The sequence below is a fragment of the Leuciscus leuciscus genome, assembly GCF_965113295.1.
Source record: "Leuciscus leuciscus genome assembly, chromosome: 14".
Classification (NCBI taxonomy): Eukaryota; Metazoa; Chordata; class Actinopteri; order Cypriniformes; family Leuciscidae; genus Leuciscus; species Leuciscus leuciscus.
In genome coordinates, this window is record NC_138738.1 from 15,356,421 (window position 1) to 15,374,201 (window position 17,781).

General features: G+C 36.3%; 1 protein-coding gene across 2 annotated transcripts in view; it reads right to left on the minus strand.

Annotated features, from left to right (window-relative positions):
* The window catches only part of pik3r3b (phosphoinositide-3-kinase, regulatory subunit 3b (gamma)), a 185,808-nt gene that overhangs the window by 81,336 nt on the left and 86,691 nt on the right, over positions 1–17,781 (minus strand). For both annotated transcript variants that reach the window (XM_082189861.1, XM_082189862.1), the window contains exons 5-7: positions 17,645–17,776; positions 10,627–10,828; positions 2,745–2,830 (exon numbers count right to left, since the gene is read on the minus strand). In XM_082189861.1, the coding sequence (XP_082045987.1) occupies positions 2,745–2,830; positions 10,627–10,828; positions 17,645–17,776 (420 nt within the window). The remainder of the gene's footprint in view (positions 1–2,744; positions 2,831–10,626; positions 10,829–17,644; positions 17,777–17,781) is intronic.

Below are 17,781 nucleotides of genomic sequence, written 5' to 3' on the forward strand. Positions count from 1 at the left end.
TCAGCTTTACCATTATAGGACAAAATAAATTTTTTAAAATATATTATAATAGAAAATGGTTATTTAAAATTGTAATAATTATTATTCGGAAAGGCGCGTAAAATTCTACAGAGCCCGTAAAGGGACATGGTTAGGCTTGCTGTGGTAGTCGGTTACATTACAGTACATCATGATTTCACTTATTACCTGAAGATATTAAGGAGAGATGACGATGGTGGAGGATTTGGTGTACAACAGAACCTGAGCGTCACTGACAAATATCTTATCTTGTAAAATCTGTAGTCAGTACCGCCGTCCCCTATACAAGGAGTACGCGTGATCACGAATTGGAAAGTGAAAGTAAAAAGCGATTTCAATAACCTGCATATTGATAGCAGTTCCCTGATGCCTGCAAATTACATACAATATAATGACCAACATAACAATGTAATAACTATATAATTGCGAGAGAAAGCAAAAGCATTGATTTTTTTTTTTTTCGCCCATCTATTTTTTTTTTTCATCGCTATGTCCCTTTAGGGGCTCCATAAAATGCGTAATTTCCTTTCCAACATATTCGGCTTCAGGCACATCCCTAGTAATAATATTGGTAACACTTTATTTTGATAGTCCACTTTAGACTTTGCAGCTACATGTCAACTAACTGTCATTAGAGGATTAGTAGAATGTCTGCTTAATATCTGCTAAAACTTTATTTTGATGCTCCCCCAACAGACATTCAACTGACTATGAGAAACTTGGCAACTACAAGTCAACTTATTCTCCTATCACAAACCCTAACACCAAACCATAACCTAACAGTCTACTGACAGTCTACAGCCTACTAATAATGAGAGTTAGTTGACATATAGTTGAAAAGTTACTTATAGTTAGTAGAATGTCTAAAGAAGACTCGAAATAAAGTGTAACGATAATATTTCATTATGTTACTGTTTTTATTATGTTTGTAAATAAATAAAATATGTAAATAAATACAGCCTTTCTGAACATAAGACATGTCTTTCAAAATCATTGCCTACCAGAGAGAGAGAGAAAGTCTGACCATGATTATTAATTCTAAGTAAAACTGAGCTTTAGCTTGCCACTCATATCATTACCCTCGTCTTGCCTTAGGTCTAAAGTTATGACTCCACAACAGCAAGAGAAGGTCACACCAGACCCATAAATATGTGTATGTGTCCATGGGTGGTGCATTTATTAGCTCTAAGTTATAGTCTGTTACCTCATCCCAAACTGAGTCTCTGTGTCAGAGATTTTGTTGAGCAAAGTTACCTCTTAAAATGAATTTAGCTTCTGACCAACTTCAATTCTTAATTGCATCAAAATGGAAACCAAAAAACATCCAACTGGTTTAATACATATTTATTGTATTCCTTTATTATAAAAGGCTGATGTTAATCTCCCAGGACAGTCTACTCCAGACTATCTCCAGACTTCCAATAGGCCTATATTTATTAAATCCTATTGCAGGAAGTTAAATGACTGAAACTCAATGTTTGGATTGTACTGTAAGGTTGAAAATGAACAAAGACACTTGCTATCCTGTTCCAACCCCCTTTTCCTTACCAAAAGGGCCATATGCAATTCCTAAAGGCACAAGAAATGCTGATAAATGATCAGGGCCCGTACGCAAGATGTGTACATCAGGGGTCTGTTTATCGTCACAGCTTTATGGCAGGGGAAGATGTAATCTGCTGATTGTTTACTTTGAATGTCTCACATTTGGGTTTCAGTCACATGTTCAAGGAAGGGATATAAGAAGACTGCAACTGTTGCTCTGCCTCCTCTTTTCTCTGAGCTTTCTCTCTTTTCTTTGTCTCTTCTTCTTAGGGGATTTGCTCTTCCTATCTACCTGAGCTCAGCCTCCCAACTCTCTCTCTCGCTCTCTCGTAACATTTTACATATATGCTGGGTACAATTAATGGCATATGATTTTATCATCTCATACATCTATGTTGTAACTATTTCAACTGTAACCACTAGATAATAACATTAAACCCTTTCAATTACAAATTGTTTGCTTTTGATTTGGTATTAACTTTGAAGTGCTACCTATTGCAATACAATATAGTCACACCATAGCAATGCTCTCCCACATATTTTGCTATTCTAACTGTGCCTATTTCCGTCATTGGTATAAGTCGCAGTGGTTGGTAATAGGCAAGAAATGTACAGTTTTAAACCATCATACTGATAACGTTTCTTTAGTAATTTGGTGATCCTGCAGCCTACAGTTTCACTGTGAAACCACCCTTACAGTACATAAGGAACATAAAGGGCATGTTGAGCCAGAAGATCCATAACAACAAAGTTTAGTCAGGCCTGAGTAGAGTAAAGAAGCAGCAATCTATGGATGCAAGTATCATGAACATTTACAGAGCCCACATCAACTAATCACTTTTCTCAACCTCACTTTCTCACACACACAATTTATAGGACATTCACAGACGACACTACTTCACATCTACTTCCAGATCTGTCCATCCTCAAAGACATAAAAGCATGACTCTGTTTGGACAAAATCTACATTTTAATAATTCTTGAAAGTTAACAAACCAATCTATCAATGTATAAATATAAAACCTCGCTGGATTCTCATAAAAAGGAAGCATGTGGTGATCCAATAAGCTTTCAACACACAATTCCAAAGGTGAGTTATTAAAATTCAAGGTTTACAAATAAAAGGTAATCCGAGAAGGCAGACCTACAGAAGATAAAGAAAATGAGAACCTCTGATGGCCTACCTGGAGCAGCTTGTATCTCCACTAGGCCTCCAACCATGATAAGTGCCTCAAGAATCTTCACATGGTGTTCTGGGTTTACATCCGCACTGGAGCGAGAGAGAGAGAGCGCGAGAGAGAGAGAGAGAGAGAGAGAGAGAGAGAGAGAGAGAGAGAGAGAGAGAGAGAGAGAGAGAGAGAGAGAGAGAGAGAGAGAGAGAGAGAGAGAGAGAGAGAGAGAGAGAGAGAGAGAGAGATTTTAAGAGTAAGTATATATTAGGGCTTTTCACACTTGAAATAGTTAACCCTGGGTCATTCTAAACCCCGGGTAAACTGATTCCTGGGTTTTCTTGCTTCATGTTTCACACTGCTCATAATATACCCAGGGGTTAAAAATTTATCTCTGGGTATTCATAAGCTGACATTTCACATTGTACATTCCTAAACACTGGGTTAATTTTCTTATTTGCATATTTGCGGGGTCGTGTCATTGATTGGATGAACGCAGCATGTGACCTGTTTACATAAAAACTCTAACACTGCAGCATCCTTATATTGCCGACTGTACTTTCGAGTTCACTGAATGGATACTTCAGTCTCAAAAGTTAAGAGTGAAATGGTCTCTTCTTCACTCAAATTGTCACGTTTCCTTTCAGCATTTGACATTTTGCCTCTCAAATGCTGAATTTACTGTTTATATACAATGTGCAGTGTTTCCGTGACTGTACAAAGCACGCAAATATGAGCCTGCAATTGGTTGTTTGTTGCTAAACGTCTAGGTTTAACATTCTAACACCGCATCATTTCACACTGTACAAGTTTGGCACAGCAATGCGGGGTTAACACTGCAAAAGCACTTCATAACCCTGGGTAAAAAGTGGTGTTTAGGAAGACGATAACCCGGGGTTAAGCGCAGTGTGAAAATATTGTCATGCTAGGATTAAAAGTGTCGTTAGAGACCTAAACAAATGCTCTGATATACAACTATTAGTGATGAAACATGGAAAGTTCAGATCAAAAATAAGTGAAACTTACATCCACAACCAAGTCAATCATAATCGCTCACACACATAGGTCATGTCATGAGTTGCAGCAGCTAATCTACTTGGCGAACTGGTGACTGTTTATTTACGGTCGGAACTCGATTGGATTTTTAGAGGAGAAAGTTCATTTGCTTATGTATTCAGATGCAATCCAGGTCTTGTGATGCCTCAATGACATCAGGTAGTGAGTGAAGCTGATGACTAACCAAAAATGATTGTTTGAGGCATAGCATTCTCTCTCCCTCCTCCACTTCCACATCCCCCCTCTCCCTTTGCCTGAACTGCCCAAGAGCCATAAGACAATTGACAGGCCGCTAACAGCAAGGAAAGTCCCACTGGAGTCTCTTGGCAGAGGGACAAGAAAGCAGCTCACAATCGAATAAGAGCAAGGCAACTTAATGGACTACAATGTGCTGACTGAGTTACTCACTTGCACACTACTCTTTATTATGTGCACTAAAGTCCTTCATTCAGGAGGACACTTTATAGAGGGTGTGATGTCACCAGCTATTTAACGGAGTTATACTGGCTAGTTATACTAGCCGAAAAGTATCATGGGATTACCATATTATTTGGACATGTACCCAGGGTTTCTGCAGGGTTTGGTCAGTCAAATTTAAGACTTTTTAAGACCTTTTTATGACCATTATGATTGAAATTTATGACCTACACGAATTACGAAAAATCATTAAAATTCCTTTCAAAAGTTTTTTTTTTTAATTGACTTTCATTGAAAGTAACAAGATGTATTATTTAAATGCCTAAAGACAGCTCCAACGCCTTCTTACCCAGTGTGCAATATGCTTGATACTGATTATTTGCAACAGGCTTGAGCCAACTACTAAACACACCATCTTTGAGCCATGGCTCGTTAAATGTACACTTTCCCATTGTGATAGACCGGGAGATTTCAGTTAGGGCTGGGCAATATGGCCAAAAACAATTATCACGATAATTGTTTTATATTAGTCAATATCGATAATTATCACGATAAATGTCAAATCTTTATTTCTTTCAAGTTTAAAGGCAGACTGTTACTTCTAAGTGAAAGTTGTAGAAACCAGAGCTTTAATTGTGGTTTTAAACTAACTTTACTCTTTATTGTCAGAAAATATAATGACAAACACTTGCTAAAACAGGTGAACATTTCACAAATCTGAGGTAGGACATTCAAACATTTGTCATTTGTCCTTAACAAAATAAATATCTTTATTGGGAAAATAATTACTTAGTTTCTGCATGTGCTAATAGGGGCCAAGTCTTGAAACAGGTTTGTGTTGCCTAACTTTGATGGCACATATCTTCAGGAAATGTATGAAAAACAGTAGCCTAAATACATTATTAAATACTGTAAATATTCCATTAGTCCTTTAATACATTATCAGCACTAATAATATAATAAAATTCAATATGTATATCCCACATGGTGCAGTTAATATTACTAGGCTAACGTTACAGTAAATCCATGATAAATGATGGGAGATTGTAGACGGAAAAGCCTTCAGACTGTATCGTTGTGCAGAGTTTCTCCTGTTGGTCAGCGCTGTTTAATCTGCCTTTAAACTGGTTTAAATCACTGAGACAGTGTGTTCTTCGCTGAATTCAAGCACTTCTCACTGGATCTTGTGACCGAGACGATCAGAGTAAACGCATCAGTTCTATTGAGCTCGCGCTGCGCTGCCGTTTGGACTTGGAGCCGAGCGGGTAAATGGTTCGTGTGGCGCGCGTTTCAAATGAGCGTTCCGCTTTTGGCGCATTTAACCTGTGCATTTAACATTATGCCGCCAGCGCATTTTCAGGGGGGAAAAGCAATGGTAGAACCAACGAATGAACGAGCATATCAATTTAAGACGTGGCTAAATGAAATTTATGACCTTGTATGGAAAATCCGGACGTTTTTATGACTTTTTATGGCCTAAAATTCAGATTATTAAATTTAAGACGTTTTATGACTTTTTATGACTCCGCGGAAACCCTGTGTACCATACTGATACCACAATTTCCATACAAGAAAATACTATAGTTGATGAATGTGGTATTTATTCGGTACCACTGCATGCACTTCCATTCAAAAGTTAAGAAAAAAGTTTTTCATGCTCACCAAGGCTGAATTTATCTGAACATAAATACATTAAAAACAACATACTAGTTACAACATTATGAAGTATTATTACAATTTAAAATAAGTTTTCTATTTTTATTAATTTAAAATGTAATTTATTTCTGTGATGGTGAAGCTGAATTTTCAGCATCATCACTCCAGTCTTCAGTCACATGATCCTTCAGAAATCATTCTAATATGCTGATTTGGTACTCAAGAAAAATTAAAACATTTAAAAACAGTTGTGCTGCTAAATAGTTTTGTGGAAATCCTTTTCCTCAGGATTCATCAATAAATATATAGTTCAACGGAACATCATTTATTTGAAATAGAAATCTTTTGTAACATTATAAAACTGTCACTTTTGATCAAATGAGTGTGTCCTTGCTAAATAAAAGTATACCATAATTAAATACAATATAATTTTACCTAAGGATCCATGATTATGACAATAATCACTACTGGTATAATTATTATTGTTGTTATAATAATTACAGTATTACTATTGACATTCTTTTTGGAAGAATTATTGATTATTCTTAATTAGTGATGCAATCACATTTATCAAATAAATTTTTGGAATTAGTGAAAAACAAACTGTAATTTTTATTTTGAACAAACTGTATAATTGCATCAAACAATCATAATCTGATTATTTATATAATTAATTTAGCAGCATTAGTACAGTACATCCACCATTTACATTCGCTTGACCATGGTTCCACTACAGTAACTTGTAGGGGTCTCAATGGGGTGCCTCTGAAACCTATTTTCCACAGTCAAGAATGACAGGGATCACAATAATGCTTAATTTAACCTGTGGCATAAGGAAATATGCAAAAATCTGTTCCATTGTCAAAAATATCATCATGTATTATAGTCTGATACAGAGGTTTGGTACATAATAACAGTCAGGTTACATAAATAATTAAAGCTGCAAGCAGCATTTATCGGGGTTCAAGCGCTTTAAGGCGTTTAAGTACATGTGTAAAAATATATTATGTTTTATTTAGCAAGCATGTAAACACTAAGAAAACTTAGGAAACCAAAAGTAATTTATAAAAGATCATATAAGAGATTCAGTCAAGAATAATTTTGTACAGACGTAAATAATGTATGTTAGATTGATGTTTATAAGGAAGTTCATCCTGATAATGCATTGTCAGCATTTGATTTCATTGTCAGATTATTTTACCCTTTGGTGGACAAACATGCACCTATGGAAAAATGTACAGTGAAGAATGTTAGGGCACCATGGATTGTTAATGAGTTGAAAAACATTATGTTTGAGAGAGATGTGGCAAAGGGTACAGCAAACAGAACTGGGAACAAGGAGGATTGGGACGTCTATTGCAAATTAAGAAATCAAGTAACTAAAATTAATAGGAAAAAGAAAAGAATGTATTACAAAATTAAAATAAGTGAATGTAAATAATATGGTTGTAAAAAAAAAGTGGAGTACAGTCAATGAAATAATGGATAGGAAATCAAGTCAAATTCCTTCTTTTATTGATACAGGTGATTCATTTTTAACTATTTTTAAACCATATGAAATTGGAAATTATTTTAATGATTTTTTCATAAACAGTTGATAAATTAAGAGAAGAAATGTTGTCTGGCAGAACCAGCTTGCCACATCTTTAATATCAGTATTGAAAAAGGGATTTTTTTACTTTAGCTTGGAAAGATGCAAAGGTTATTCATCTACAGAAAAATGCAGCACTGGGTTTTAATGGTCATAATAGTCGACCAATAAGTTTGCTACCAGTTCTTAGCAAAGTATTGAAAATTATAGTTTGTGAGCAAATTAAATTATTCTTTAAGGAGAATACTTTGCTCTCTAATTTTAGTAGGAGCAGTACTGTTAGATTTTAGCACAGCTTTTGATGTACTGGATCATAAATTATTGCTGGATAAACTGAAAATGTACTTCTCAAACTGTACATTGGTTAAAAGTTAACTGTCTAATGGGACAATGTGTATTTTATAATGAAAGTTATTCAGATGTGAAAGAGTTGCATTGTGGTGTGCCTCAAGGAAGTTGTTTAAGACCAATGATATTACTCTTGTTTTAAAGTGTGCACGTGAACTGCTCATCTGTTACTCTTTACTATTAGTTAATGGCAAATAAACACGAATGATCAATAGGTAATTTGAAAGATACAGTTCAACTTACCGAAATCAAGCGTAGCGTTAGTTCTGGCAGGTCACATTAGTCAAGCTCGCATCAGCTGACCCTCAGCTGATCCACATCTACCTATAGGAATACGACGCCTATCACCGTATACATATATAAGCTCCTTCAGTATTATCAGCAGCTACCGCGTTTCTCAGGAGCTAATTACCCTCCTCCATCCCCAGCTCCTCCTCTCGCCCAGTCAGGATTTGGCATTCTGATTCCCCTTGAATCAGAATAAATTCTCGAAATATGAATTAGAATTTGAATTAAATATATTTGCAAACTTTCATGTTGGTTCTGTTCTGTTTACCCCAAGGGGGGGTTATTGCTGCTCTCCCTGCGCAGGGAGTTCTCGCCCAGAACGGAACCATACCGCCAATCCAAACTGCATACTAATTTTCAATCGTATTTGACGGTAGTGGTCCTGACAGAAATGTAATAAAATCGATCGATCAGTGTTTTTCAACCGCGGAAAGAGGTCCATAAAACAGCTGGAGAACAATGTCACGCATGTAGCGCATTTAGAAAGCCATAGCACGTTAGGTGGACTTAAAAAATCTGCTCAGTATTTTGCTAAATATGATAACTATATTACATATTTATTATATTTTTACCTATATATCATTAAAATATTATAATATAATATTATAAAATATATATATTATAAAAAAACACATTATATTTAATTTGAGATGTTCTTTTTAAAGGACAAGTTCGGTATTTTACACTTAAAGCCCTGTTTACAGATCGTATCTGATGAAATAGATTAAGATTAAAATTTGGACACATGCTCCTGTCCCGAGAATTTTAGGTTTATTTCGCTTTTGTGGACCTATTTTGCCAAACGCGTCACACCCGTGATTCTTCCGTTGAGAGCTTGAATAATAGACACTCCAGCCCAGTTGGTGGCGATAATGCACCTTTGCCAATTGCAAGCAAACCACGGGCATTTCATTGAATACACAGAAGAAGCAGAAGAAGAAGCGGCGGAGTAATACCGTAAAGGTGCTGCGGTCTCACAGCACGTCCTATTAAGTCAATGGAGTTGGACAAAAACTACGATAAAACCTGTTGGAATGCATCTTTTTCAGCGATTTTTGAGGGAACATATCAGTGAACACCCCTGACCACTCGATGAGTTTCACGTCTTTGTAAACGAAAGTTTAATGTGTTTTTAGGTCGGAATCTTCCAGTGCATATAGACAACCATTGTGGGGGTGGGGGGGGGGAAGCGAAATAAACCTAAAATTCTCGGGACAGCAGCATGTGTCCAAATTTTAATCTTAACCGTTCTATTTCATCAGATACGATCTGTAAACAGGGCTTTAAGTGTAAAATACCGAACTTGTCCTTTAACCTTTAATAATATTACCAGCTGACACATGAGGTCACATGAAAAATGTATGCTCTGAAGACAAAGTTTCAAGTCTCTACGATTTACGGTTCGGTCTGCCCGATCAGTTTTAGATGGAGAATGCTGCATCATGGGAAAATTAACAACAACAATAGGGTTTCAGCGCTACGCGCTTGAACCCCTAATGAGTTATCAACATTCACTCCTGGTACTCTTAAAATGGCAAGTACAAGGTATTGTAACAGTGCAACACATTTTAATAAGCATTCCCATCTGTTGTATGTAATGTGCTGTTCCTCTCAGGAGATTACTGGAGCTGCAGCCATTAAGGGCTGTCTTACAGTGGGCTGAGGGACAGATCAGAAATAACAGCTCCCTCATCTCTTTCTGCTCCACTTTAATTAAACTAGGGGAATAAAGATAGGCTTTGACATATGTTCAACTGGGCTTTCTGCTGAAACAAAGAACATGTATGGACATGCAAGTGTAAATGTGAGCATGTACACCTTTGATCATTTTTATAGGACTGCTTTTTTCCACAAGAGCAACCACAAAATTAAACATGATAATACATTCTTTTCCGGCCACAAAAATTTTTCTCTTGTAATGCAGCTGGTCCAGAAAAGTAATGACTTATCTCAGTGCAAGTCAGTAATTTATCTTGTTACATAATTTGTTATAAATAAGTTACCTTACACTCATACAAATAAAGCCCCTTATTCTGGATATATACTACCATTCAAAATATTTTTTTATTCAACTAAATCCATTACAAAAAATGACAAAAATACATTTTACAAAAATATTTTTGAGCATTCTATTCATCATGGAATCCCAAATGAAATGCATGTCGAAAAAAAGAAGCAGCACAACGGTTTTTAACATTGATGATAATAATAAATATTTCTTGAGGACCACTTCAGCATATTAGACTGATTTCTGAAGGATCGTGATATGGAAGATTGGAGCAACGGCAACTGAAAATTCAGCTTTGCCATCATAAGAATATATTGAATTTTTTTATAAATTAAAATAGAAAACAATTTTAAATTGTAATAATATTTCAAAATATTACTGTTTACTGTATTTTAATCAAATAAATACTGTCTTGGAATTACAGACTTCATTCAAAAACATTTAAAACATATTTCCGACTCACAACGTTCAAACGATAGTGTTACTTATTAAAGACTTGTAGATTTCAGTTGACTACAAGTTCTGGACAGTACCTGAAGTGGTTGTTTTTGAAGATGGCCTCGCTGTAGGCCAGAGCCAGAAGCCTGGGGCTTGCCTGAGCTGCTCCCCGACTTTCGGCCACTTTGCTTAGGTGTCGGGTCAGATGAACCAGGAGCTGGTGGTTAGCCTGAGGCACACTGGGGGAGTCGAGGATTCTTTTCAGCTGCTGTCCACACTCCTCTATGCTTTGGGTCTCTGAGAGATTGATAAGATGAATACTGATAAGTTATTTTCGGTACGTCAAAGTATTTTATAAGGCCAAAGGGCGATTTTTGGTGCATCAAAAATTTGTAACCATATCATACAAAACACACAAACAAAACAAACAGCACACAACTTTCTGACATCTTACAAGTTTAAAAGCCTTACAACAGTTGGAACAAAAGAATGCCTATACTGATTGCTTTTAAGTTTAGGCATACTAAAACATATACCAAAAGGAAGCATTGGAACATGGAACAGTGAATGAGTAAAATCTGCAAGAATAGCTCTAGCTTTCTGTAAGACAAACCATTAAAAGCTATTTGATAACCCGGTCTGCTTTATGCCAAGAATCGTACTACCTTGGTTGACATGGACACTCGATAAGTTTCGATGATTACCTATTTACATTACAATACCAACAGCATATAGAAAAGCAAAGTACAGATTCAATTTAAGATTGAGTCATAAGAGTCCTACTGATATTAAAAGTAGAGAGCCTCCGAAGACAGTGTAACCGCTGCTGGCCTTTCTTGCATACTGCTTCAACATAAGTATTGAAACACAACTTTTTATCAATGAAAAGTCCAAGATACTTGTAACTCTCCCAGCCCATTCCACCATTTGACCTTTCACTCTAGTTGGTTGAGGAGCCAAACTTTTTTACGTTTACTTGCAAAAAGGCACTGTCACACCTTGTCATAAATTCCTTCACCACTCCATCAAAAGCCATTCAAAAGTATAAGTGCATTTAAATCTCAAATATTGTATTATGTCATTGTAGATAATTTATCATTATCAAATTTGTAATTTGCATTTATGTTATAATAATGGCTTCTGCCATTATCATGACAAAGCTGATTCTTTAAATACCTTTTTATGAACAGAAACTGGGTGTATTGATATATTAATGTTTCTTTTTCTGATTCCATTTTAAGATTGCCCGTCAATAATTATTTTCTTCAATAAAAGGGAGGGATTTCATGTGCTGATGTGATTAGAATTAGATTATTTGAATATACTAATAATAATTTAATAATTTAAATACTTTTAATTTTGCTGAGGCCCCCTTGCGGGCCCTGGGCCCAGGCATTCAAATGGTCATGATCTGATAGCACCAAAATAACTCACAACCCCAAGCCCTTACTGAAAATCCTGATCTGTGATGGGAAAGGCAGCAGACAGAGAACAAAATAAGTACCAAAAAACTAATTCTGGTAAATTATTTACTATAAAAAAATATTTCAGATTGAAATGCACTGATATTTTTAAATGGCCGTCAATGCATGAGATGGCTTGAGCAGCCAGATGATGCAGTACCAAAATCTACCAGCAGGAAGAAACAGGCTAAACATCCTGTGGTTCTAATAATATAGGTGGAACTCAAACAGCACCAATGGACATTAGGGCACATAAAAACACAAAACCCATGACCTGGGACTGGAAAGTCAGCTCAGTAGGAGTTAAAGTGCTAGCCTAACATTGCCCTCAAGTCCATTGTCTATAAGCGCCCACAAGGACAATGCAGTTATTTCGACAGCTTCCAACATATTGATGAGCTCCTTTGAGATGGGGTTTCCCACAGCAAAGAGGCCAGCATCTGTGATTCAGGCTTATTTAAGCTAAAGTGGACCCTGGTGGCACAGCAAAGATATGAGCATTTCATCCCCAAGTCCCTTACACACAATGAATATTTGTCTTCATCAGCCAAAGGTACAGTCTGGATATCAATGCAACATCAGCCAGTCTGGAAAGAAATAAGGGGGAATTCACTAAGAATGAACTGCTGATACCTCGGTTATTCACAATACATGCCGGGCTATAACTCTTGTCACAATCATTTGACGAATAACTGCCACCATGACTGATAGAAAAGGTACACAACATCTCTTTTAAACAAGATTTTCTTTACCACCTGCTTTTCCACGTGCAATGTTCAAATACTCCAAACATGAAGGAATTGAATTTACAGAGATGTAATACATGTTGATTCTAAGCCACTTATTCAATTATGAATAAGATGAACAATATGTTATAATGTATAATGTCAATTATAATTCTAAGCCAAAAATAAGTACATATTATATTATATTATTTTATATTATATTAATGTTTAAATAAATAGAAATGTATATGTTTAAATAAATAAAACAAATTAATTCATATTTTTGGTTTTCTGCTCGTTGACAACAAAAAAGTGTCATACAACAAATCACAACTAGTAAAAATTAACACCTACTTTTCCTATAAATCATACTATTGTATAGTCAGCTTGATTCATCCATTGATAACATAAGATGTACACATTATTTTATAATTTCCCTTTCATTTTTGAAGTAATAGTAATAGTCATAATTTTGTGTCAAGGGTGTCAGCTTGCAGACAGGCCAAATACATTCAGTAAATCTTACCGGTCACAACACATTCAATGATTACTGCCTAAAAGCTGCTCTCACACAGACTTAGTACCCTGTCAAATGCATTTTTCCTGCATGAATTATGAGCATAAACAAAGCCATTAAGGTGTTGGCTGGTTAAGGCACTTCTGCCATAGTGCTTATAGAAGATAAGTGCAGAGAGGTCATAGGTTATAAGCAGTGGGTGGCAGGTGGCAGGGGGTCGAGTGATGAATGTCTGACAATCTGCCGATCAGAAAACAGGTCAGTACTTTGACCTTGGCCTGAGACTCACTGACCATTGATACAAGAGGGCTTCTATTAGCAAGTTATATGCATGCACTCAGTAATACATGCACAGACACAGACACCCATGCCCCCAGTCTGGAGCCGGACGGTCCCACCCCGTGCTGCCTCCTGGAGATTACCAATAGAGACTGACCCCTGTTCAATAAAGGCCAGCGTCATGGGCTGTAGGCCACGGTTGGGAACTTGGCCGAGTCCATCTGGACTCAGCACGACACAACCGAGGGAAGGGGAGCCCTGCAGACAGCCAATCACAATCCTGGAAGAAGGAACACTGGCTACTGGCCAGCCAGATTGGCACCGGTGCTCAGGGCATGAGAGATACCACTGAGTAATGTTCTTAAAATGAGACTTAGACACTCGACGGTACTCAAAGAAACACTAAATGGAGTCACATCTAGCAAAAAAAGTACTTTTTGCACTTTTCTTCTACTAAGTAAAATTGTCACTTTTGCTGTTTTGTGTTACATTTAAAGCTTGAAATGAATTAGATTTTTCTACCCTTAAGTCATGCATCATAAAACTCCTGGAGTTTTGGATAACATGGTATTTAAAAAAAAATGGATGTAATAGCTTGAATTGGTTTGTTGATTAAATTAAGGATATCAAACAAAAGCATGCCTGATTTCACAATCAAATGGATTTTATCCAGGAAAGAGGGAGGTAGGGTTTGGCATTGTTAAGAGCACCCCATGACAAAGGGACTTTCCAGAAAAGCTTATTTGCCATAATAGCCCATTGATTTTTTTAGAACGGTTATTGCAAAAATGCTGAATATGCCATATGGCACATCCTAGAGAGACTTAGCATTATAAGATTTGAAGACACATTGACCCAATACAAAATGTATTATAGCCCCAAGTACATTATAGTGAGCCATTGTCTTGTTTTTTTGTTCACTGCATCACAAAACTAATATAAAAAATTAGTAGTAGTTATTATGATGCAATATTTCACTTCAGATCTTGCAATTTGTTTGAGTGACTCACATAACAGCGACAGTATATCTGAAGACGGAAAATTAAATTATTAGGTGTATAAGCCAATCAATCAAACATGTTACTATTGCATAATCTAAATGTAACTAATTAAACTGCAATTAGACTTTCCACTCTAAGGGACCAATCATAAAAACGAATCAAAACATTATGAAGTGAATGATTTGTTAATTTTTTTAGAAGATTGCAGATTGACAAAATTGCATATCAAAGGCATAAACCAAAGATAAATACATTTAGTCAAAAAGTAGATCATAGAAACACTCCTTAAAATTCCAAAATTGAAATTATACAATAAATAAACAAATATACAAAATACAAAATCTATGTAATTATGCCATTTCCAGTAAAAATATCAGAATATTCTCAAAACAGCATGACATTAGTTGAGAAGCTACATTTTTTAAGATTCAAAAAAGATATGTATTACATACATCATACCTAAAAATGTGTGGGGGGGTTAAGGGGGAAGTTGCCAAAAAGGTAAGAAAAAGTCATTTATTTCAAGATATATTCTCGAAAATCTTCTAAAGCAAATTTTGTATGTTTATATTATTAGTGGAAAAGATAATGTGTTTACTTTGCAGTACATCCTTAAATATTATTCAATCAATACATTTAAGGATATAAATTGTCTGTAAGAATTCTCAGGCATCAGAAACATGATGCAGCATTACTCAGCGAGGGTGCTTACATAATTCGGTTTGTCTTTACAAAGTCAAGCAACACTTTTGAGCAACCAGGCATATCTAAAAGATGGGGCAGACTCTGTGTACGCTTGTTTCATTTTCAGTGGGAGTAATGCAGAGCGAAGTCAGAGAGAGATGGTGTGAACCTACCCTCCGGCATAGTAGCGCCCCCACTGATACACACACACACACACACACACACACACACACACACACACACACACACACACACACACACACACACACACACACACACACACACACACACACACACACACACACACACACACACACACACACACACACACACACACACACACACACACACACACACACACACACACACACACACACACACACACACACACACACACACACACCCTCTCTCTTTCTATCAAACTACTTTTGTTCTCGGCCTCTCACAAGCCTCTTTCTGCCCACTGAACATTTATCATTTATATAGTAAAGAAGACAAACACACCCACCCAATTTAGTTGTGCATTTTAAACATTTCAATTCTTACATAATTTACTCACCAGCATGCAGTTCAAACTTTGAAATGTGAAGAAATGTACTGGATGGCAATTATAAAGAATGGACACTGAGGCTTTCAAGCTTCAACAATGAAAAAAAGCTTTAAAAGTATCATAAAAGTGATACCATTCATTATTCACTGAAAATGTACTTAAATCCTAGATTTTATTGGCAAGTTTAGAGTTGATGAGAGATGCCGTTCAGCGTTCTTTAGAGTTGTATCTTTTCAATGACTTTCCATTTCTCAAGTTCAATTCACTCAATGAGACTCATGATTGCATGATTTTTGAAGACTTAAAATCAGGGCTGGCCAGTGGCATAGGCGGTTGCTAAGCACCCTAAAACGAAAGCAAGAGTATAAAGCAAGCAAAAATATAATATCGGCGAAACTTATTTGACAAACGTTCCAGTGCGTATTTGTGTTTGAGCTCTGGAGAACGTCAAATGTTTCTATTTGTTTTTGCTGCGTTGAACAGTGAAGCCAATCACAGACATGTCTGTTGATCTCTTGAACGAATGGCCAATCAGAGGTGTTTAAGTCAGAATCCACTCGCCGCTCAAAACAAGTGTAGACACAATGTAAATAAGAGATTCATTGTGCAGTGTAGACAGCTTCATTGATTATAATGGAACTTTGTGAGATCGCGATGAACTGAGAAGAGTGACAGCTTTTTAGTGATTTTAAATGGAGCATTCTTTGTGTATGTTTATGCCAATTAACATCATTTTAGTACAGATTACAATATATTTACTATAACAAAGTTGACATCAACAAAATAGAAACACTGTAATAGTAATGTAAAAACATAAAAATGAACAAAATCACGGTAACACTTTACAACAAGGTTCATTAGTTAACATTAGTAAATGTATGAACTAACATGAACTAACACTGAGCAAAACATTTGTTATAGTATTTACTCATGTTTGTTAATGTTAGTTAATAAAAATCCAGCTGTTCAATTTTTGTTCATGTTAGTTAACAGTGCATTAACTAATGTTAACAAATGCAACCTTTGATTTTAATAATGTATTAGGAAATGTTGAAATTAATATTAACTAAGATTAATAAATGCTGAAGAAGTGCAGTTCATTCTTAGTTCATGTTATCTAAGGTAGTTAACTAATGTTAAGCAATGAACCTTATTATAAAGTGTTACCAAAATCACAAGTTAACAACTCTTCATGGCAGACATTGATGTTTGTGTATGTGGCAACAGGGTGAGAGCGAGAGCCGTGAGAAAACGGCGCGAGGCCGGTGGCGATTGATTATGAAGCCTCGTATCTCATGGATGAGCTACAGAAACATAAAAGGAGGAGTGACACAGTGAAGGACGAGAGAGGACCAGGCCTGGACATTATGTTATGTTTTGTTTATGTGTGTGCGGCAGTCGTCCGTGAGGGACTGCCCCTTTTACTTTCGTTTTGTGTTTATTTTATAATTAAAGTGTTTGAATGTTCTCCGGTTCCCGCCTCCTTCTTCCCTGAACAACATACATTGCTACAGTGTACTATTCTGAATAGCTTTTTTAGAACCTCTTTACTGGCAACCCTAACACTGTGGGCCGTATTTGCTTCTTGTAAACGGCAAGTAAAGTGCAGTGTGTTTTTATAATTACATCACTACTTGCTTTTTTTTGGGCCGACCCCGCTTAGAGTTAAGAATACAAGTCATACATACTACACACCACTTCTATGATACTTCTGTGCTTTCTTCATTTTAAAAATTGAAAGCCAAAGTACCCATTGTAATTGCCAAAAAAAAGAGAGAGAGCAAACAGAGAAACCAGTACAATTCATTAAAATGTTTACCATTGTGTTCCATGAAATGTGTGTGTGTATATATATATAAAATTGTGGTGTTTACATGTTTTGTGTTCAGCTTACCCTGAGCAGTGTAGACCAGCTCACTGTACACTACAGCTGGGATGGGTGGGCAGGGCAATTCCTGAATGTAACCTCTAAGAGTATCAGCCAAAATGGACAGTTCATATTGCTCAAAGTCCACCCCTGCTGGGTCTGAG